General features: G+C 26.0%; 1 protein-coding gene across 3 annotated transcripts in view; it reads right to left on the bottom strand.

Annotated features, from left to right (window-relative positions):
- The window catches only part of LOC100201998 (pleckstrin homology domain-containing family A member 8), a 69,353-nt gene that overhangs the window by 39,723 nt on the left and 3,880 nt on the right, over positions 1 to 25,750 (bottom strand). For all 3 annotated transcript variants that reach the window (XM_065799889.1, XM_065799888.1, XM_065799890.1), the window contains exons 2-10: positions 24,143 to 24,259; positions 10,177 to 10,338; positions 9,987 to 10,099; positions 8,826 to 8,919; positions 8,643 to 8,677; positions 7,763 to 7,800; positions 3,853 to 3,908; positions 2,246 to 2,567; positions 198 to 283 (exon numbers count right to left, since the gene is read on the bottom strand). In XM_065799889.1, coding sequence (XP_065655961.1) covers positions 198 to 283; positions 2,246 to 2,567; positions 3,853 to 3,908; positions 7,763 to 7,800; positions 8,643 to 8,677; positions 8,826 to 8,919; positions 9,987 to 10,099; positions 10,177 to 10,338; positions 24,143 to 24,259 — 1,023 coding nt within the window. The remainder of the gene's footprint in view (positions 1 to 197; positions 284 to 2,245; positions 2,568 to 3,852; positions 3,909 to 7,762; positions 7,801 to 8,642; positions 8,678 to 8,825; positions 8,920 to 9,986; positions 10,100 to 10,176; positions 10,339 to 24,142; positions 24,260 to 25,750) is intronic.

Raw genomic sequence — 25,750 nt, 5'->3', positions numbered from 1 at the left:
AATACAAACAATAAGAATTTTATCTACACAGCACACAAAAATAAAAACTATAGCATTTTATCCTTAATAGATTTTTAAACCTCATATAATTTTATTGAGTTGTGTATTTTATAAAAAAGCATATAATTTATTAAATATTTAAAAACTAAAAACTAGATTTTACAGCTAAACTTAAAAAAAAATTTGAAAGCACAAACCAAAAACTGGAAGAATACATCTGCATGCTTCGAGAAATGATTTTGTAGGTATGAGACCATGGTGTCCAATTTGAACATCTTCAAACCTGGAATAATGATATCAAAGTTGTAACTATTTGTTTTTAACATCATCAACTTTATTCTAAAACTCATAAATGATCTATGGATGATTTTACAATAATAAAAGTAATAGTATATTTCCATACAATGCATTATAAAGATAACAACTATGAAACTCCCTGACTTTCTTTTGAAATCAATCAAAATCCCTGACCAATTTTAGCAATTTTAGCTATAATATAATTTTCTGCTATAATGGACATGCTATAAATGGACATATAAATGGCAAAACTTACCAAACTCAGTTAATAATAAAAGAGGATTGAATATGGATATGGATCTAATCCTAAGGATGAAAATATTTTAAACAACTCCAACAAAAACTAATACATTACAAACTAAATCAATTCACTGACTGTGAGTCACTGAATCACAATCATGAATCACAAGCTTAAACTAAAGTTGAAACAAGATTACTGATGCATACTACAAATCAATAACAATAAAAGTGTAAAAACTAAATAGCTTTATGTGTACTCTATTTAGAAAAGACACGCGCAAAGTGATTTTTAAGTTATTTGTACTAAGTAGTAAAAAAGTAAAACTTCTTTGAAATACAAAAGTAATATTTGATATCATAAACTTAGGCAAGGCAAACCTGTCAAAAACAACAAATATCAATTCAGTTTCTTTCTCTTTTCTTCCAATAGCAATGCTTCTTCTAACTTTGCAATGTCATTCATTTTCTTCTCATATTAAAGCAAGTTTTCCTTTCAGCTTGTTCATAAAATCATTTGTACAAACGGATGCTTTTTGTTTTTTATAAGGTCATTTTAAGATAACATTTTAACCCCCCAAAAAAACAGCTTATTAACTATAATTGATTGGCTTTTTATCATTTCTTTTATTTTTTTATTTTTATGTTAACTTACCTTTTCAAGGCCAAATTTTTGTTACAAAATTTTTGTTACACATTTTGTAGGCCACTACAGTTAAGGAGGCTACTTTAATTTTGGTTACAACCCTCTCCCAATAACTTCAAAACACAAACCTTGACAAACAAGGCCACTATGTGAAGAAATAAATTGAGCGCGGTACTACCAGGGACATAATGGAGAACAAAGTCAGAAACTCTCACTAATGAAGCTAGCACTTACCACTACACGACTATTGCATTTAAAATAGTCTTACACAACTTTATTGCATTTAAAGCAAGTTTTACACAATTATATTTAACAAAATAATATTTTTGAACAGTGTCACATAATCAAATAAAAAGATTTGTTTGCATCATTTATTACACATTTCATAAGTATAAATTATTAAAAACTCACTGTAGAGAATGCAGGGCAATAAAAGATGAAACATATACTTGAACATAAAACATAAAAGATTTACTTGACTTATAATAGAGAAATTTATATTTTAATCTCCTGTAACTAATTCTGACTAATTAGATTTGATCAACAAGAATAACAAGTCAAACTTTTGTAAAATAAAAGAGATTTTGTTTTTAGATTTTTTAAGATGAAAACATTATTAGGTAATTTGGTTCATTTAAAGTTTACTAATGTAAAACAACATAAGACAAAGGAAAATTTTATAATTTTTATTAAAAAATTATTCTTCAATATTTATTTTAAAAATGAACCTTTCTCGTGTGTTAATTATTTAAAATAAAAAATTATAATATTTTATTTTAAATAATTAACACTAAATACAAAAAATGTTTTTAAAATTAGGTAAAATTAAATGAAATCCAGAATTAAAAAATTTATTAAAAAGTAAAAAAAAAATTTGATCTTCTTCCTTTTAATTTTTGTTGTTTTGGTCAATCAATGTTAATTGACTAAAACGACAAAATCTTTGAATAATAATTTTGAGTGCTGTATGTCTAACAAGACCTTAAAACACATAATACACATATGTTTCTCTAAGCTTAAACAAAGTTGATAGTTTTGTATTAAAAATTTTAACAATAGACTTACTTTGCAGGTGCTTTTCCAAATATTGATTTCCCTGCAATTGATAGCGGAACTACAAATACTTGATCACTTTCTGGTGTTGTAATAGCATTTTTCAATAAAGCATTAGGTATATCAGATTTAACAGAGCTGGTACAAGATGAAGCAGATGAAACAGATGAATCTGTTAGATTTAAATTTTTATCTGTGTCATCAAGTGTGTTGTTATGAGCAGTGTCAACATCAAATGATGAACCATTAGGTGAGAGTGGTCCAAAATAACTACTAGAGTCTTGTGCTTTTGGACAAGTAGTAGATACCAAAGATACTTTTGAAGAATGTGATCCTGTTATATAAAAATAAAAAAATATATTAAAAGTGTCCTAATGTAAGTATGTATAGTAGAATGTTAAAAATTATATAACTATATGAGTAAGCAATTGCCTAACTATAAAACACTGGTCACAAGAGATTTCATCAATTTTATATCTCAAGCAAATTACTTGTAGTGTAACAAAAAAGTTTTTAAATTATTGACACAGCTATTAAAAACAAAAAAATATTTAGTTTTGATATTTAGAAAAACTATAAATACAATAATAAAATATTTTATCTTTATATTTGGAAAAACCATAAGTACAATAAGGTAAAAATGTAGTCATAACAGTTTTTTAAGGTAACATACTTTGATAATGATTTAAATGTCAACTAACTGATTTTAAGGAATCTTCAATTTATATACATCAGCCAACCAAGGGAACAAAAACAAATTTTGCTGGGTTTAAAATCCAGCTAAATTCTTTTTTTCTTCAGAGTAAGCTTAATTTTTTTTTCAACATTATTATTTTCCTAAAATTTTTTCTTTCTGCTATATTCCTTTTCATTTATCTTTCGTTTTACTTTTTACAACTATATATACATGTTTTTGAGTAAAAATATATAAAATATACACATATATATGGTATGATGTATTTTGATATGATGTATGATATGATGTTTTAAGAATAGTAAGATATATGATATGATGTTTTTGAGTAAAAATATATAATATATATATATATATATATATATATATATATATATATATATATATATAAAGTATATACATATATTTATATACTTAAATTATTTTTACTACTATTATGAAGCATATATCTAATTGACTCCATTTGGAAGTTTTTTTTTAATCTGGACTTTTTAATTTTCAGCTGCTTGCTGTTGTTTAGATATGCTTAAAAACTATGCCGTGCCAATAAACTTTAGCATTTTGAGTCAAATATTCATTACTTTTACCTAGACTTTGGAGTTTAAAAATTATTAAAGTGTTTAGAAACTTAAAAAACTGTTTAGAAAAACTAAACAACTTTCAAAAGTGTTAGATGTTTTTTCAATGACCTTAAGAAGATCCTGAAAATATTTGGAGAATCAAAAGGTTTATTCAAGTAAATGGAGGAACTCTGGAACTTTAAAACCCAGAATACTATTTAAATAATACTATGTAAATAACAGAATCCTATGTAAATAACTATATAAACAAAATTTATATTTAAAAAAGAAACTAATATCTATTTAAAACACAAACCAAAAAAAAAAATTTGTCATAGAAAAATTTCACTGAAAAAGAAAAGCACCTGATTCTGCAAGAGAGCCTGAGTAGGAAGATAAACTAGAAGAAGAGCGCAGAGATCTAAAAGCAAAAAATATTACATGAGAAACTTATTTCATAGATTATATGGTTGCTCTTATATAATTGAAAAAAATAATATTTATTAAATCAATGTCTACTCTGAATCATCCAAATAGTTCCATAACAATTATGTTTAATAATGACAAAAAAATTTTAATAATTTGAGAAGGCTTAACACACAATACCATATACAAATACAATATTTTCTTATATACAATTAAAGTCATTTGTTTATTAATGAAAAGCACTTTAATAAAAAGTGTTTTTCATTAATAAACAAATGACTTCAATCATCTGTTAACTATAAATTGTTTTTTATAAAACAATTTATAGTTAACAGATGCAAGACCAATAGTGAAATAAGAAAAATATTTGGTTTGATAAATTCATTAAGTTTTGAAGCAATTAACAATGGTAACAATAAAGAATTAATTAAAAACTTAAATGCTTTAAAATTAGAAATTAATTAATTGATAATAAAAGTAATCATAAAAAAAAAAACTATTATAAAATGTTATTATAGTTTTTTTGCTTTGCTTTAAAATAAACTGTTAACTTCTTAAAATTCCAATAAAATTTTACCAACTAATATGGTTCTATGAATGAACTTTATTAAAGAATATAACAGCTAAAATTTAATAAAAAAATACACACAGTATCTTGGCCAGTTTGTATATAAATTTAAAACAACACATGTTTTCAGTAGTTAAAATCATTAATTTTCATATTTAATTATGTAAGACTTTTTTTTCTTTTTTTTCTTTGCTTAAAAAGAGTCTATAAACCAAATATATTACTTATTCAGAATTCTATTAAGAAGTTTTTTTGAATAATTTCTCGAAAAAGTTAAATTTCAGATTATAGTCCTATAGGTTGAAATTTTTCAGTTTCCATTATTTTTTAAGATTTTTTGTGACAAGTAAGATTAAAAGTAACTGAAAATATTGAATCAAAAAAAAAAATTAAACAAGTGTATTTTAAGTTATTTTTTTAACCATGTTCAGTTCATACTTCAGCATTTTGAGTTTATTGAACGCTGCATAAAAAAAACATTTTATAATTGTTCATTCATTTTTATAACTGTTCATTCATTTTTATAATTGTTCATTCATTTTTATAATTGTTCATTCATTTTTATAACTGTTGATTTATTTTTATAATTGTTCATTCATTTTTATAAATGTTCATTCATTTTTATAACTGTTGATTTATTTTTATAATTGTTCATTCATTTTTATAATTGTTCATTCATTTTTATAATTGTTTGTTCAATTTTATAATTGTTCGTTCATTTTTATAATTGTTCATTCATTTTTATAATTGTTCATTCATTTTTATAATTGTTCATTCATTTTTATAAATGTTCATTCATTTTTATAACTGTTCATTCATTTTTATAATTGTTCATTCATTTTTATAACTGTTCATTCATTTTTACAATTGTTCATTCATTTTTATAATTGTTCGTTCATTTTTATAATTGTTCATTCATTTTTATAACTGTTCATTCATTTTTATAACTGTTCATTCATTTTTATAATTGTTCATTCATTTTTATAATTGTTCATTCATTTTTATAATTGTTCATTCATTTTTATAATTGTTCATTCATTTTTATAATTGTTCATTCATTTTTATAATTGTTCATTCATTTTTATAATTGTTCATTCATTTTTATAACTGTTCATTCATTTTTATAACTGTTCATTCATTTTTATAATTGTTCATTCATTTTTACAATTGTTCATTCATTTTTATAATTGTTCGTTCATTTTTATAATTGTTCATTCATTTTTATAATTGTTCATTCATTTTTATAATTGTTCATTCATTTTTATAATTGTTCATTCATTTTTATAATTGTTTGTTCAATTTTATAATTGTTCGTTCATTTTTATAATTGTTCATTCATTTTTATAATTGTTCATTCATTTTTATAATTGTTCATTCATTTTTATAAATGTTCATTCATTTTTATAACTGTTCATTCATTTTTATAATTGTTCATTCATTTTTATAACTGTTCATTCATTTTTACAATTGTTCATTCATTTTTATAATTGTTCGTTCATTTTTATAATTGTTCATTCATTTTTATAATTGTTCATTCATTTTTATAATTGTTGTACTTTTGCTCTTGCTATTTCTCATTTTATTCACATTTTTTTAAATATTATGAAAACCTTAGTAATTTTGGGAAACCAGGATAATATTATAAAAACCTTAGTAATTTTTGGAAACCAGGTTAATATTAAAATAAAATACCTTGGAAACCATTCAACATTTTGGGTTAAAATTTTTTGCAGGAAGTTTTGTTTGCAAGATACAACAGCCAAATATGTTTGAAGAAAATATAAGAATGGTTCAAAATTTCTTTTATTTTGGGTAATTTGATGTAGAAACATCCTATAGTTACACAAATAATAAAATTATGACAACAACAAAAACAACAATATAGCGGTGGTGGTATAATGGCAGAGTGTTGCTTAATAAGCAACTGGCTCCACATCTAATCTCCACAATGCTTGATAGTACCACACTCAGATTGTTTCACTATGCAGTCAACTTCTCATTAAGACTTGTGTTTCAAGGTTAAAAGTTTTATTTCAGGTTGTAACAACAGTTAAAAAAAAAAAAGTAGCCTCTTTGACTTTAGGGAGGTGAATGCAGTAAGAAAAAATAATAAAAAGTATAACAACAATAACCACAACAAATAACAAAAATAACAACATAAAAAAAACGACAAATAACGAAAAGAACAACATAAAAACAACAACAAATAACAACAAATTAATAAACAAATAAAAAACATAAACTTTTATACTTACACAGGGCTCTATTTAATTTTTAATAATGTCCTAAACAAAATGTCCTATCTAAACTTGTTTGGGTTGGACAAAGTCCGATCAAACTTTCAAAAAATAATTTTTGCTGTTTATCAGAACCAAGTTATGCAATCGAAATCTTTGTTATGTTAGTCAGTTTATTTAACATTAGTCTAGCAAGCTTTGTAGTTTATTTTCTTATTATTTATAATATTTGATCGCAGACATTTGTTTTTTAATAAAATAATAAAATTTAATAATGTATGCTTTTTTAGATAGACAAGCTGACAGCGCTTATTATTTTTTTCTTTCCAATATGACAACAGCTGTTTTGTGGTACTACTCAAGAAGTACTACTCAAGCGGTGAGTTGGGGGTGGCAGGATTTGAACCCGTATTGTACAACTGTCTGGGTTTTAACTTTTCATTTTACACTCTAGCCAACTAAGCTATCCAGAGACATAGTTTAAAATAAATGCATTATGTGTAAATTAAATGTTATATTTACATTTTTTTTTAGTAGGTATGTATATTTTATGATAAATTTACAGATTTTTTAAGTTAATTTAAATTATGAATACGCTAAATTAAGTCTTCCCAAGATTTAATTGCTTTATTTTTTTTGTTTCTATTTTTACAAAAACATTTTTTAAAGTTTTTTATTTTAAACTTGACTTACTAATTAAAGCATGAAAATATTAAAAATTCCAATTTTAAAAAAACTATGTAATTTTTTAAAACAATATTTTTTGCAACTTTTTGAAAGGGTTGATTATACTTAAAAATATTATATTTTTTTCTTTTCAATAATTTAATTTTACTTTACAATAATTTGAATAAAATTTGCTTATTTATTAAACAACCAATAAAGTAATTTGTAGATTTTAATTCCCGTCGGTCAAAATGTCCGATTACTTTGTAAATTGGTCAGATAATCTGAGTTTTTAGCCAGACAATGTCCGATGTCCAACCGTTAAATTTAGCCCCGCTTACTGATAAATAACAAATAATAAGAGAAATAATTTCCAACCTGTAACTGTTAACCGATTCTTTAGATGGCTTGGTGAGCTATGAATAAAATTTATGATTTAAATCTCAATATAATCAAACATTGTTTTGTTTATTTTCTCAACAACTGGAATTGGGGTTGGGGAGTAAATAAAAAAAGCTAAATGCAGTAGTGGTGTGGTGTTAGAGCGCTCGCCTCATAAGCGAGAAATTCTGAGTTCAATCCCCACCATGTCTTTGGTAGTACCATGCTCAACTTGTTTCTCTGCTCAGCGGCCTTGTTCATCAAGGTTTGTGTTTTGGAGTTATAAAGTTGAGAGAGGGTTGTAACAACAACTAAAGCAGCCTCTTCGACTGTAGTGGCTTTCATGTTTGACTTTCTTTGAAAATACTTGTTGCTGTAGTGGCTTTCATGACTTTCGGGAGGTGAACTCAAATAAATAAAAAAAGTAGTGATGAGAGTTTTTTTTTACAAAAACTCTTATCATTTCAAACTTTACCAGAAGGATAAATATAACAACAAATTTATAACCTACAATTAGCTAAATTATTTATATAATGCTCAAGTTCTAGGTTATAAATACAGTGGTTTAACTCAATTATTTTCTAAACTTTGAACATTTTATTGATCAATTAAGCATCCTATTGACTTAAACATAGAAATAAATATAATAAAAATAAAAAATGAAACAATAAGGGAAAAATGAAGCAATCAAACTTGCTAATGACATATAAAGTTTCATAAAAATTATTTTACTATATTATATATTATATTATTAATATAAAATAATATTACATTATATTATTAATACAACAAAATATATTCCAACATACTGCATAAATATGCAGTGCATATAGAAATATTTGGCTTTAAATTTAAATAAAACAAGAAAGTCACTCACTTTAGGGGCTGAAATAGGATAATCTGAAAACAAATCTGAAAATAAATTTTAAACCAAAAATTCTTAAATACTACTTCTTAACAGATAATTAAAAACAAGTTTGCAAACAGATGTATTAAGACAGTTTACAAACTGAATGAAATAAAAAAACCTAACTTAAAAACTGACTGTAAAAAAACATACTTAAATTATCTTCAACTATTTCCAGGATATCATCCAAGTTTGATGCAAATGTGTCACACGTTGCTGATAATAATGTCACAGCTTCAATAATTTTCTAAGATCAAGTTACATTCAAATACATTTAAAGATTCATTATATTCATATATTATAACAAAAACAGTTACAGGTAGAGGATTTTAATGAAACAGTTAGAGGAAGAGGATTTAAATGAAACAGTTACAGGTAGTGGATTTAAATGGAACAGTTTCAGGTAGTGGATTTAAATGGAACAGTTACAGGTAGTGGATTTAAATGAAACAGAAATCATAAAAAAGACCACTTTAAAAACGGAACATATGAAAAATAAAAATAAATTATAAGGATAAGTTAGAATATTAAAATCAATACAAGACCAGAAACCAAATCAAAGCCAATAGTTGAAATTCTTAATTTACAACTATACCCCAGATCCATTTAATTAATACTGAAACAAGTGTTAACATTAATAATACAGCAAAAGTCATAAAAAGATTTCATGGCTTTATGGTAAAAAAAAATATATATATATATTTTTTTAAGAGGGGATCTGCTACTTATACCTTCTGATTATTTAAATTTTATGTTGTGACTTTATGAATAAGAAATTTTTGATAGCTATATCAACTAAAGTGGATAAACAATGAAGTGAAAACCTTATTAATTTATAATGATTAATAAATATATTTATGCTTAATAACCATCAAAAATAAAATATAATGGTTGATCATTGAAAAAAAACTTATACCTTAAAGTTTTCTAGAAAACAAATTCTAAATAATTTAGATTCTTGATAAGTTATTAACTATTTTAAGATATTATTAACTATATTAATAATTTAGGTTCTTGATAAGTTATTGACTAAGAAACTATTTACTCTTGACATTAACTAGGAAACATACTCATGATAAGTTATTAACTAGAAAATAAAGATAAGAAAATATTTGATAAAAACCTCAACACAAATATTCAAGCTGAGTGTGTCTGGAGATGTCTTAAATTATTATCACTAATATAAAAAGTTAAATATTAAAATAAGAGCTGATAGTGACATACTATTCTATTATTTTTCCTTCATACTTTATTAATAAAATATTACTGTTTATTTCAGTTTCACAAATTAAAACATTTGCAAAAAAAGCTTACTTTATTTTCAATAGTGTGACCACTAGCTTTAATTGTGCCAATTTGCTCAAGCATAATACCTCGGCACAACAATAGCTCTTTCATCTTGTCTTTCAAAAAAGTCATTGAATGAGCTAAAGAAATTTTATCTTTTCAGAAAGTCAATAACACTAAAATATTTTTGAATGAACAAAGAAAGTTTAAAAATTACTTTGTTGCTTTTCTTCTTCCAAATTAGAACTAATAATACATGCTTTAGCAGTTCCTAAGGCTACAATCCATTTCTGTCTTTCTGCTGGTGTAGAAGCCTTTAAATAAATAAAATTCTCTGGTGGAATTTTTAGATCTATTCGAAGTTGGTCAGAAGCATTTACTAAAAACATACAAATATGTTATAAACACCAGTAGTAGGTTTGAGCCCTACCAAATTCTAGATAGTACCTACTCAGTTTATTCAACATAAAGCTCTACAAGCTTGTTGAGTTTAAACCATAGAATTCCAGCACTTGCAATACCCACCAATTATTTAAACTTATCATTTATTCACTGTGTGTTTTAAAGAAACATTTAAAAAAAATTTCCATTTGAAAAGAATGTTATATACTTTTTATATTATTTATTATATGTGCAGTCAATTTTTTGCAACAATTTTTATGAAATGTACAGTCAATTTTTTGCAACAATTTTTTTTTATTGAAAAACAAGCTTTGTTTTGTTATTGCTTTAAATAATGGATTTACAGATGGAGATTGAAACTTAGAGCAAAATAAATCAATTAATTTTTCCAAAATGCCAGTAAAAATACCATAATAAATAAATCAAGCAAGAATATTTGGCTTGATTTATTTATAGGTGTCATTTGCTCAAATTTTTTGTTCAGGAAAATATATATCAGACTCCACCAAGTTGTTCCAACTTTGCAAAGTGTTGGAAATATGTTTGATTTTTGATTTCTTTATGCCTATATCTTTTTTGTCGAGCTAACAATTTTGAAATTTTAATGTTTTTAACACATCAAGATACTATTACTTTATGTTGAACTAACAATTTAGAGATTTTAATGGTTTTAATACATGAAGATACAACAGTCAAAAGCTGTGGATGAATTAATTCAGAATCTTGCAGAACTTTAGTTTATGTAAATAATCTATTTTAATACAATTAAAAATAGTCTTCAAGATATTTAAATTACTTTTCAGACTGCAGCTTTTATTTGTTTGTTATAAAATTTGCTGGTTTGCAAAGCTCATAAATATTGTTAGGTTTCTAATCATAGAGTTAAGCGAATGAAGTTACTATATCTTACAAAAAAAAGTTAATGAACTTTGATTGTTGCCTAAACACTGTTTGAGATTTGTTTGTTTAAAAAAGTAATAAGTATGTGCGCAATATTTTCTTTTTTAACATCACAATTAATTTGCAATCCTGTAAATGATAGGGTAAAAACCTGTAAGAACTAATTTTATTCCTTATTTAATTAATTATTATATATAAAATAAATTTATTATTAAATATTAATAAATATAAATTTATTTTATTAAACTTAATTCTAATCTTTTAAAAATTTTAAAACGCTCGTTAAAACTGCTTGGTTTAAAAAACTCGGTTTTACAACTATTTTTTTACTGCTGAAATTTCCATATTTTAACTATGTTAAAGAAAAGAAACTTTTTATTTATTTTGATTTTATTTTGTTTATTTATTTACAGTTTCAAATCAACAATTTTTTTTTATACCGTTTTGAAAGTACAATTATACCAAAGCGCTTAATGCACTTATAAATTTATATGCATTGCCAAATAAACCATAAACAAGCCTGTAGGCAAAACTATTAGATATATTAAAAATGTTTTAGAGAATTTTTTTAATAAATTTTATAAAAGAAAAAATATTTTTTTCAATTTTGAAATTGCTTTTTAACAAAAGTTTTTTTTTAACCATTAATTTTTTAAATTGATCATAAAAAAAAAGTCGATTAAAAATGACTAGTTTATGAGTAGTATGAGAAGATTTAAAATGTTAATTCTGCCTCTGAAAAGCAGGACTTGATAGAAAAAATTACTGAGCAAAAAAAGTACTTGTTGACAAGAAAGCTGAGATTTAGATTTGAATGTTTAAGTTTTTCAACTGTTTTTTTTCTGATTTGATTGTTTCTTTTTATGACTGGATAACATGAAATGTAAAGTTTAGTTTTTGTAATTTGTTGTGTATTTTATTGATTTTTGATTATTTATTGTTTGTTTCTTAGTCATTAAGCCATTTATTTAGTGCAATATTGTTGTTTTTAACTTTCCATCTAGCTTTTTGATAATTGTTAGACCCATAAAATTAATAGAACTGTTAGAATTATCGAAAGTAAATTTGATCATGGAGTGGATGGCATTCATAAATTCGAAAACTTGTGTTAGTTTCTCTGGAGGCCCATGAAAAATAAAACATACATCATCTATAAATCTTTTATAAAAAGAAATCCACATTGAAAATTGGTCAATTATTTTAAATTAGCATAGAGTGGGGCCATACGTGTTCCCATGGTAGTACCTGTTAATTGTAAAAAGTGATCAGTTGAAAATTAAAAGTTGCTGTGAGTTAGAATGGTTTCTAATATAATGTCAATAAAAGCAATAGGTGGGCGCTTTATGGGTCCGTTATATGGCGGTGCTCTCTTTAAATAAAATTTCACGGTGCCAATACCTTGGCAGTGAGGAATCTTTGTATACAAAGATATAACATCAACCGTGACAAGGATATAATTGTTGGTTTCTAGGACATGAGATTGAAGGAGTTTAAGGAGGTGTGTTGTGTCTTTAAAGTATGCTGGTAGTTGTTCAGCAACTGGCTGAATAAATTCTGTGACAAAGAACAACAAGTTGACGATTGGTCTGTCACAACCAGAAACAATTGGTCTTAAGGGAATGCCTATTTTATGAATTTTGGGAAGGCCATAAAACAGGGGTGTACGAAGAGGTGTTTTTGGACGAAGGAACTCCAATGTTTTTTTATCAATCATATGATGAAGAAACATATAGTCAATAAGATTGTTAGCATCTCTTGCTATACTTCTTGTTGGATCTTCTGAGAGTAGTTTATATGTGTTTTTATCGGATAAAAGTAGAGAGATCTTTTCTTCATAGTCTGTTTTGTCTAAAATACAAATACCCCCTCCCTTGTTGGCCTTTTTTATGGTAATTGTGGGATTAAGCATAAAGGAGTTTAGTGCGTGAATAAGTTCAGGAGTTAAATTTTTTTCATCTTTCGGAAGTTGTGAAAAAACAAGTGCAGTTATATCACTTTCTACTAAGTTAAGATAACTTATAATAGTTTTGTTATTTGTCATAGGAGGAGACCAATTCGATTTTTTATGAAATGGATGCCTCGTTATCTCTTCGGTCTCAAAAAAGAGTTGTTGGAGAAGGGTTGTTTTAAATCTTTCAAAGTTATGTGAATATTAAGTGACGTATTTGTAATTGAAGGAACAAAATTTAATCCTAAACTTAAAAGCTCTTTTTCATTGTCTGTTAGGATGTGTTTTGATATGTTGGTAACAAATTTATTATTAAATTGATGTGAGAAATTTGACTTAGCCTTAATGATATCTTTATTATACTGCCTCATGTTGCTATGTGGTTTTGACGAAAACAATTTAGCCAGAGTAAATGGTACAAAATTTATTTTTTCGATAGATGGAGTAAACAGTTTTCTTTGTTGATCCTAGAGAAAAATATTTTATCTAAGATACCTGTAATAACAAAATGCAACATTAGTAAGAGGTAACAGATAACTAGCAAAGATAATTTAAAGTCAAAAAAAGCAGTGAGACAGCAAACAAGCGTTAATGTTTGTGGATTTGTAACTAAATGATAGACTCCATAAACTATAAACTTAATGATAACATAGACGTAAAATAATCAAACTAAAAGAAATTTTCACTGTTTTAATATAAGTTAACACATGTTTAAACAATAAACTTATAAATAATTTAAAATTTTTTCATGATAACAAACTCCCTGCTAAGAAGCAAAGATTACTCTACGCTTTGAGTTAAAAGCAACCTTAAAACCATATCTAAATGGAAACCCAAAAAGCAAAGTTTTCTCTACGGTCCGAACTAAACACCACTTTGAGACCATAACAAAACAACAACGAAAAATTATACATCAACAAAACATATCGAAAGCCGCTAGTTTATAAAAATCGCTCTTATATATTTTATATGAATCCTAAAATGAAAAAGCAATCACGCATGATAACCACATATACATAACATACAAATCTGCATTTAACATTCCAACTACATACTAACCACATACATATTAAAAGAAAATATTACCTAAATAAGAATGAGTTCAAACAAAGATAGTTTATCTTATAAAAGAACAAAAAGCATGCAAAAAGGCTATATGTGCATAAGGGTGTATGGTGTAATGTGTAAGTCCGTGCAGTTTATGTCGTTCAGTAGAGTCTTGTGTTGTTAGTAACCAGTGTAGAAGATTTATCTCTTAACTACACCAAGCCAGCCCAGTCATACTCCAGAAAACCATGATGGATTAAACACCTATGCATGGATTTATAACTGACTTATGACTAAAAAACTAGCCTATGCGTCTTGTGACAGTAAATGTCACAAGACGATGTGTGTGGTGACAGTAAATGTGATTTGGAAAATAGTCGTGCTCGATGACCGTAACACTAACCCTTACCGGCTAGGCCAAATATTATTTAAAAAATTTGGCATATATATAACTCTGACATATATAAAGTTTGCCGAATGGTCACACACGAGCAGTGAATGCCTGAGGGAAGAAATGAAGTACATTAGAATAAAGGAAGATTATTTTCGAACAAAGCATATTTTGACAGTAGTCAAGACAAAAAATAGAGATTAATAGAGGAATATTTAAAATGTAAATAAGACAGACAATGCATCTGACCAGCACCAACAATAATAATAAACATTAAATTGTTTTCTAAACACTAATATTAACGAAGATATACAAAAAATATGTCACCAAACAAAAAATAAATAAAACAAAAAATTTATTACAAAATTAAAAAGTAAGCATACAGCAATGAAAGGCCTCAGAATGGAAAAAAAATATTAATGCCAATGTGTGAACATAATTTGTGTAGTGAATAAGTAATAAACATCTCCTCAGAGTCGCGTCTATTATTACTGGCGTTTTGATGAGGATCAGCACTTATAACTAGTTTATCCATCAGACAAACGTCATCGCCACTTATGCTTTACCCTGCGACTTCACTACAAATAGCCAAAACTCAACCATACCCAAATTTGTAAAGCACTAATATTTTTTTGATGATATGAAAAGTGTTGATCTACTGCACAATATAAGTAAAAATAGTTAAATAAACCACTTGCCATACTAATGGTAGAAAAAACCACGCACAATTAATTAAAATTCAAATAAAAACGGCAGAAACAAAACTAAAACAACAAAAGTGTGCAAATAGAAAATACTAATAAAAATAATATTTTTCCCCTAAGACCAATTAAACTACATAGGTACTTCCAGCACAAATAAATCAAAAACAATCAAATGGCAATATACCCTATTAAAAACCCTTTTAAAATAAAATAAAACATAGTAGAGCCTTTAAAAAACTCTAACAAATTATTTATCAAGATATTAGAGAAAAACTTTACAATTTTTAATGCTTTTTTTTTTTTCGAAGGTAAGCTACGGCACTTTGATTTTTTTTTAAAATACTGGTCTGATGAATACACTTTTGTAGTTAATAATGACGTCAATACAAATAGTTCTTTTAAATAACTTAAACTTGAGTTATACTTAAATATACCCAACTGACGAAATTAAACTTTTAACGATGTAAATATCTTCATTGGGTAAAGTTACATTTACTCGCATTATGCTTTTCCGTTACACAATAAAATCTCATAACAAGGCCTGAACTGTTTTCATTACAAACAACTCTTTTTCAACTTTTGTCTTAGCTGCTACCATTACTCATTAGTCATTAGTAAGATATACAGTTTTCGATGAGTGGTTTGGTTATATTTTTCAGAAAAATACTTACATATTTGACCATTTTAGTACATGCAGAATCAATAAAGAATCAAAAACTCCTAAATTAACTTTCTGAATTTCTTTTTCAATGAAAAATTCTTTTTCAAATTGTACCATTGCAGAGTTAAAAGTAAACCCTTTTCCTTTTGTAACTAAAAAAATGTGCTAATTAGAATTACTTTAATTGGTTTTACTGATCAGTTGATAACATTTATACATGCATTACAATTTGCTTTTCTAGGACTTTTAAAATCATATTGATGTAATCAGTTTCATTTGCACATCTTCTTTCTTATTCAGCCAATAGCAGATTTTTTTCTTTTTAAAGGTTAATTTACCTCCCCAAAGCCCAGAAGGCCACTACAGACGAGGAGGCTACTTAATTGTGGTTATAACCCTCTCTCAACTCAATAACTCCAAAACACGAACCTTGACAAACAAAGCCGCTGCGCGGAGAAACAAGTTGAGCGCAGTACTACCAGGGACATGGTGGGGATCGAACTCGGAACCTCTCACATATGAAGCGAGCACTCTACCACTACACCACTACCTCAGATGAATAAGACTTTTATTTCTTTTAACTGCTTATGTTCTTTTAAAAAATGTTTCGGCACCATTATTTAAAAATTTAATGATCAAGTAATCTATATATAATAGCATAATAATAAGCCACACCTTCCAAACTTTCCTCTATTTTTTGCTCTTAATAAAACTTTCTCCATATTCTGCACCAGAGCAATAAAACATTTTCATTAGTGTTAATTTGATTGAATGCGCAAGAGAAGCTCAAAGAGTCAGCTTAGAAGGCATGATATTTAATTTAGAGTAGAACATGCTTTTAAATTTGTAATTTAATAAAACTTATAAAAATTTATTGAGATGTTGCAAATAATTAATAATGTTAAAACAGATCACCTGACTAACTAAAATGATAAATCTTAGCTAATTATTGATATTTTTTAGGAGCATTGGTTTCAAGTGAAGATTAAAAGATCTGTTTATGGTGCAAAAAATAAATTTTTTTAATGAATTTTTAAAATAAAAGAACTTCAGATTTTTTAGCGATGAAATAAATTTAGTTAATTTCCCAGCATACAACTTATGAATTATCTTCGCATCATAATAACAATGTTATTCACATTTGGTCGTCAGTGTTGCATCAGTGCTTGTCTTTTTATTGGATTGATATTATTCTATTTGAAACTTGACTGAAATTAAGAGTGTAGTTATGCTATTTTCTGTGGAAATACAGTGAAATTTATTTTTAATAATTTATTTTCATACATATTTATTTACTAAATAACCCTCTATATAGATAAATTTAAAAACAGTTTAAATTAAAATAATGCCTGTCCAAACTAAAATATATTTATAAAACCATACAACTTAAAAATCAAATTTATTGCAAAACACAATTTTTTTTTGATCATAATTGAGGAAGAATATTATCCATCTTTTTCATGAGTTTCAGCATGTTTAGCGCCTTAGCGCTCCTATGCACTGCAAGTATAAACGATAAAGGTCTGCATACACTTTGATGCATCTATTTAGTTAAATTAAAAAAAATAATAATAAATACTGTTACAACTGGGGGTGTACCAGATTGGAAATTCTGGCTGGAACTGTATTTGCCGGAATTGTGAATAAAATTCCGGCCGGAACGATTTTTTTATTTATGCAATTTTTGACCTTTAAGATTGAAAGTGAAAGCCTGTACCTCCGCATCGTGGCTACATAGTATATATTTATAACCTACTCCTATCATCTAGAAACCCTTACATAATTGATTACTGCAAATAAAATTACATTAAATTTGTTGAGAATTTTGTATTTTTTAATTAAGTTTACCTATAGTTCTTTATTGCACTGTAAGACAATTATTTTTTAACACAGTCTGTGCCACATAAATTTTAAAAAAGATAAATTAAAAAATCTGGCATTCCAGCCTGAAATATTGTAAATCCAACCAGAACCGGAATGATATAAAAGTCACAAATTCTGGTTGGAACAAAATTCTGGTACATCCCTATTTTTAATTCAGTTAAAAGTTAAACTATTTGTTATATGTGAAAAAATATTCAACACATAAAGTCATTATTCAGTGATATAATTTACCACATATAAACTATATACTTAATTGTTAATGCTATTTATATCTATAAATAGTCTTTCTGGCAATAAGAAAAATATATTTGTATTCCAATTAATATTTAGATTCAACTCCTCATCAAAAGTTTAATAAAAATACTTCTTTGTGCTGTAGCACAGTGGTCAGAATACTGGCTCATAACCAAAAGATCTGAAGTTTGACACTGGATCTAGGCCAATAAGCAACATTGGTAAAGAAGGAAGTGTACCTAAATAAATAGATGTACCCCAAATAAAAAGATGTACCCTAAATAAAAAGATGTACCCTAAATAAATAGGTGTACCCTAAATAAATAGATGTACCCTAAATAAATAGACTTACCCTAAATAGTCGCAACTACTTAGGGTACATCTTTCACAATAGTTACAGCTAACTATTGTGAAAGTAATATTTTTTGCATTATTAAATAAATAGTTGTCTTAAATATCTTAAAAAACCAATAAATAATTATTAATTACAATAAAATGTTTTCTGATATTTAGAATAGAATAATTCTGTACATTCAAAAGTAATCTATGTAGGATTTTTACCTATAACAACTATTCAATTTATGTAGGGTTTTTACCTATAAGAACTGTTACAAACAAACATAAAAGTTAGTGATTAAAATTCATACTACTTGTTTTTATATTGGTGAAACTGCCTCTATTGTCAGGGCTTGTGATGAAGAAAATCATTAAGCGTGTTATATTGTTTTTTTTATTTGTTACATAATTCTTTCGTCAAAAAATGTTTGAATCACACTCATGAAACTACTTCAACGAAGTAGATTTTTATACTTCTTGTATATTGTCAGATCGCTTTTATTTTTAACTATTTATGTTATAAAAAAATAATATCAAACAAAAAACGCAACTTCTTATTGATTTAGTATTGAAGTATAATTTAGTGAGTTTTGATTCGTTGTTTTAATATATGTATTTTAAAATGTTACACTGTAAACTTAATTAATGGTTAATGGTTTTTATATTTCTTGATATTTTTTATTCAAATTAATTATTTAATTTTTTTCTAAAATTTCTTTTTTAAATTATGCTTTTTTTATCTTAGAAAAGTAACGCAAGAATAATTTAAAATAATTATAAATTAGAATAATAACTTTCCATTTAATATATGTTGACGTCATTACTTTGTTTCCTTTTCGAATGTGATTGCAAACATTCTAAACAACAGAATCGTTTTAAATTTGAGTTAAAATAAATAATAGTTAATAAAAAACCTATACTATAAACAAAAACTAATTTTAAAAATTACTCTATTATTAATATATATTTTTATTATAAATGATGTGTGGAATATTACAAACAATAAATCAAATAAATCTTACTTGATATTTTCACAAGATTAAAAATACTCTGCAGTTTCAATTTTCTTATAGTGGTTTTCTAATTTTCTATTCTTATTTTATTTGCGCATTTTTGTATTCACATTGTGTTTCCATGTGCACATTCCATAATTGACATTAGTGACTATTAACGACTTCAAACTGCTCATTCATTACATTAGTGCAAAAGAGAATGACGCAGTGCTTTTTATATTTTATATTAGTGCTTTGATAATAGAATATCTTTAATAAAAAATCTTTTTTAAATATTTTATGAAAATAAAAAAATAATCCCGAACTATTGGACGAGCGTTATTTTATACGTTCGTTATAAGCTGAACAAGCGTTGTTTATTGCGCCTAGAACGTTTGAAAATACCGTTTACGGGCGCGTTATACGAGCAGAGCGTGATCGCTTCATCACAAGCCCTGTATTGTTGTTTATTCAAGATTATTTTATACTTATTTAAAATTATATTATACTTATTCACCTCTAGTGAAAAAGTTTAAAATATAAAGTTTTTATATTTCCTGATTATTAGTTAATTGTTTAGTTAAGTTGCACATATCCACAGCCTCATTAAACCCATCAGCTGAGTATACATATCTATAACCAACTTGTATTTCAGCCACATCTATGTTGCATTTACAGTAAAAAATGAGCTGTAGTAACTAAAATGATTGAAATTGGTCAGTAGTTTAATTTTTTGTTATTTTTTGTTAATTTTTGTCTGACTTTGCAGTTCCTGAAAATCTCATGATGAAATCTAATTTGATATTTAACTCTGAGTGCAGGCCTTGAAATAGGGTCAGCATTCCATCTAACTGCTGACCTGACAATGTCTGAGGTCTGCAATTTTTTGCTGACTTTGTTTTTATGTTGTGGTAAAAAGATTATTTTTCTTAAATAAAAACCTTACTGCATTTTATTTTGAACGAAGTAGGTGCTTCAATAAAAGATGTCAATTTTTAGTAAAATACTAATTTATCTAATAGTTTTAATAGTGACACTGTATAACATTTATATCCTTCAAGAGTAAACGTTATATCCTCAGTGCATAGCACTGAAGATATAACACCTTAAAGAACAGATGTTATATTCTCAATGCTATACTGAAGGCAGCGCAGGTTTGAATTGCATTGTTATAAACATGTTCTTGTAAAAAAAAATTTTTATTAATGTCTTTATGTTTTATATGAATTTATTTTTTTATTAATAGTTATAACTAGGAATTTTGTTCTGGCTGGAATTTGTGACTTTCAGGTCATTCCGGTTCTCGCCGAATTTACAATATTTCAAGCTGGAATGTTGGAATTTACTTTTTACCTTTTTAAAAAAAAAAGTGATACAGACTGTGTAAAAAAAAAAAATTGTCTTATGGGGCAATGAAGAACTATATGTAAACCTAGGTAAAAAATACAAAATTCTCAACAAACAAAATGTAATTTTATTTGCAGTAATCAATTAAGTAAGGATTTCTAGAAGATAGGAATATTGCGATGTAAAAAGATATCCAGTTTTGGCAACAAACTAACTCTTTTTTCATCAAAACTATTACCTGCCTCTGAGAATAGTCTCATTTTAAATGTTACTTAAATTTTAATTAATAAGTATAAGATACCTAATAAAATATTTAGACCTAAATATAAAAATTGAAAACAAAGAAAAAGTTTTAAAAATAAGAATTATGCAGGTTAAAACTTTTAATAAATAAAATAATAAAAAACAAATAAAAAAATCATATTAGATTTAAATGAAACAAGAGTCAATTAATAAAATATATATATATATATATAAATATATATCTATATATCTAAATTAGTAGAAAATCACTTAACAAAATTTTTTTCCATTTGACACTGTGTTTCATCAACAAAGATTAATCAGAAATGAATGATCAAATTAATAAAACTTCAATTTATACCAAAAATTAAATTACAGGAAGTTGCAAATGTCTTAACTACTGTAAATTTTCACACATTTGTGGAATTTGCTGACACTATTATAAAAAGAATTCTTTAGAAATGAATACTTATGGTATTTTTTTAAATTTTTTTTTAAAAAGGATAGTTAATGTAAATATTATTTGAACTTATTTATTTTTATAGTTTTTTAGGAGAAACTTATTTTCGTGCCTACATTTAGAAATTAATTCCGATCTTTTGTTTAATAAGCATTTTTGATTTGCATGTGTAATTATTTCACATTTTTCTTGTAGGCATAGCATGCATTTTTTGGAAATATTGTTATATGCATCATCTGTTTTTGTATATGGTTTTAAGAAAAAATGGGCTTTCCAACTCTTTTTTTCAATTCTTTTAATAAAATGCTCAACTTTTTCAAACAAAGAAATAGTATAACTTTTTTCATTTAGTATAGGCATATTTTTCAACAAGTAAGTGAAATTATTAGTTTCCATATTTACATAGAATGTTAAAATACAATTAAGAGTGCTCAACAAATGTTAATAAGGAGCCTAATATATATTTAAACAACTTCAAAAAGTATTCTACACAATAGAGTACACCCCTGATTAAAATATTAATCTTATTTTAAGCAGCAGTTATATTTATTACTACTTTTTTTAAAAAAGCAATTTTTCTGTATATATAATGGTATTCTCAATGGAGTTTAAAAACAAATGTAGTTATGCTGTTTAGAAACATTTTTTTACAAGAAAATAAAGACAGTGATGAGTAAGTTTACTAACAGGTAAAAGATTTAAAAAATAAATTATTGTGCAATATTTTATTCTGATTTACTCCCAGCAGGGCTGCAAGCAACCACTATTAAGTTAGGAGTTACTAGAAAAAAAGAATAGAGTTATGGAGCAAGGAAACGGTTGACAGAAGACTTAAAAAGTTAAAGGTTGTATGAGTCAGGAAAACATAAAGATGGAAGAGAGTCCCAAAGGGATGAAGTGTTAACTTTAGCAAAGAAAACTGGAATGATTTGAATGTCTAACAATGGGTTAACCTGTTAAATTAGAATGAAAGGAAGAAAATGGCCATAAGATTCAAGAGTCAAGTTAGAAGAAAAGTTCTTGCAAATAGCTCTGCCCTATCCTTGGGAGAGGTAATAAGATCAGTTCCATGAACCATTCCTGCCTGAATCTAGGAAGTTACATAGGCGGTGCATTTTTCAGTTGAGAGGGAAAAGACATCATCATAAAGAACATCTTAAAGAAAATCACGAAAAGAATCCTAATCAGCTTTAGGGTAGTAGTAAGTAGTGCGATGATAGGGTGAGTCCGAAAAAGAAGTACGAGATGAAAGATATAAAGAGATCATTGCATGGTCAGAACCACCTAAGGGAGAAAAAGGAGAAACTGAACACAAGCTAGGATCAGAGACCAGACAGAAATCAAGGAACGGAGCTAAATGATTAGGGTTGTCAGGAAAACGAGTCACAAAGTTAACTATTTGAGTAGGAGATTGAGAAATACAGAAGTGATGAGCTTTAATGCTAGCAGTGTCAGCAGAGTTAGACACAAACCATTTAGTGTGATGAGCATTAATAACAACTACAATATAGTACTACCAATGTAGAGGGGTAAAAAGAGAGAGCAGGGTCAATTTGATCAGAAATTATAACTAAAAGAGTGCAGTCTTTGGAAGAAGGAAAACGATAGAGTGAAGAGGTGCTAAGCGGAAGCACATAAAAGAATGGTAAAAAGATTTGAACCAGATTTCACGACAAATAGTTGAACTGATGCATATGTATACCCCTTAACCAAGCATGTGACTATTGGAGTATTTGCAAATTTGCTGGAAAAATTCTTTTAAATTAAATTGCTAAATAAAGTTTGCCTGTAAAACATGAGTAAAATTTGAGGACTCTCGAGTTTTGCAACCAATTTCCAATAGCTTCTCAAAAGAAAATTTCATCTGTATCTCCCATTTAAATAAAAAATTTGCAGTGCTTAAGAAAATTGAAAGTCTAAATGAATGCAGATAAGCTGTATTTTGGAAAATAAAACAATTACCTGATGGCTTGTAACTACACAAGATGCTTCGCAAGTGCAAATCTATGTGTAGGTTTGAATTATAGAAGAAAATAATTTTTGTAATTGTTAGGACAACTATCTCAAAAGCTTACAAAAGTGTAATGCACTTATATTTAAATCAATGTATATGCCAAGTTAAAAACAGCTATATTTATTTTATTATATTTCTCACAAACTTGCTTACACAACTTAATTTTGTACTGTTTATAAAAACTCTTTTCTCTTCCAAATGTGTTTTAGAACACATCATAATTTACAAGCATTGTTTTAGGGTTGTTACAATGTTTTGGTATTTTATTTTTATTTTGCTTGCTTGTTTAAATATTGAAACAAACCTTATTCCAATTGATTGTAATAAGGGTTGCTTCAATGTTTAAAGAATTTTTTTTTCTTGAACAGCGATCCATGTAAAATTATATTAAAGCAAAAGGAAAAACTTCCTATCATGTAGAATGTGAAGAAAGTAAAATTTTACCAGATTTTATAATTTTTATCACATAATACCAAATCATCTAACACTTATCTTAAAAACATGCTATAAAAAAAATAAATTAGCAATAATTCAATAAAGTCAAAACAAATATTACTTTTTTCAATATATTAACTTTATATTTTTTTGCAAATTAAGAAAAATAGTTTTTAATAACTCACTGAGTATCTCACAGCACGACATTTTCACGGCTCCACGAGAACCTAAATGAACATCATCTTGAGATCTATAATAAGACATTACACCATAGTCAAGAATAAACCAGCGTGGCTGCCAGCCTAACAACAAATGTGGTAAACAATAAGCATAAACCAATAAGTAAAATAAAAAATAAAAAAAATATATATATATATAAATTATATATCAACAGTTATGGCCGAATAGATCCACCGAAATTAAACACTAACATAAAAGTATCAGGAAGCCATAGAATGAAACTTGTTATAATACTTTGTATAAGCTGCAAACTAATAGAACAGCCTATATTCTTTGCAGCATTAAAGTTACAAGAGACTCAAAATATTCTGGCATTATTTTATGACACCACATTTATACTAAGGCTTTTCTCAGATCTGCTAGAAATGCATTTTCGCAGGCAAAATGCAAGCTGCGTAACGCTTTTTAACAAAGCCTGTATATGTATATATATATATATATATATATATATATATATATATATATATATATATATATACATATATATATACACGTATATATATCCATATATATATATATATAAATATATATATATTTATATATATATATATATATATATATACATATATATATGTACATATATATATATACATATATATATACATACATATATATATATATATTTATATATATATATATATATATATATATATATATATATATATATATATATATATATATATATGTACATATATATATATACATATATATATATACATACATACATATATATATATATATATATATATATATATATATATATATATATATATATATATGTACATATATATATATATATATATATATATATATATATAAATATATATATATATATGTATGTATATATATATGTATATATATATGTACATATATATATATATATATATATATATATATGTACATATATATATATATATATATATATATATATATATATATATATATATATATATATATATATATATGTATGTATATATATATGTATATATATATATGTACATATATATATATATATATATATAAATATATATATATATATTTATATATATATAAGGCCTTGTTACGAGATTTAGCTGCGTAACAAAAACGCGTAACGCATTTCTAAGTAACTTAACTCAGCAAATATATTTTGTATTGTAAGAAGTTATATTGTGTCACTAGCGTCTTTTCAAGTACCGCATTGTAATTATAGTTAACTCAAGGCTGATGCACTTTCTCTATCTGTGCCATTTACCCACACATTGCACCATTAGTTGAAGACCTAATTGCAGTTCCTGCAACTTAAGCATATGTTGAAAGACCTTTTTTAATCTGTCGCTGGCACACAAATGGACGGAGCATCATCGGAAATGCGACTTTTCTTAAAACTAAATTCTCATATAGTCTAGATAATAATAATATATTAGCTATGCTCTTTATTTGCAAAAACAGTAGCTATTCATTAGTTTTTAATGTTATTTGAGGAGCTTTTTTTTTTTTTAAATTATACCTAATAATTCAAGTTTTTCAAAATTTTTGAGCCCTAATGACAGGTTGTTGTTGCTTTTTATTTA

The sequence above is a fragment of the Hydra vulgaris genome, chromosome 06, assembly GCF_038396675.1.
Source record: "Hydra vulgaris chromosome 06, alternate assembly HydraT2T_AEP".
Classification (NCBI taxonomy): domain Eukaryota; kingdom Metazoa; phylum Cnidaria; class Hydrozoa; order Anthoathecata; family Hydridae; genus Hydra; species Hydra vulgaris.
The sequence above is the reverse complement of the archived record's forward strand: the minus strand, read 5'-3'. Positions and strand labels throughout refer to the sequence as shown.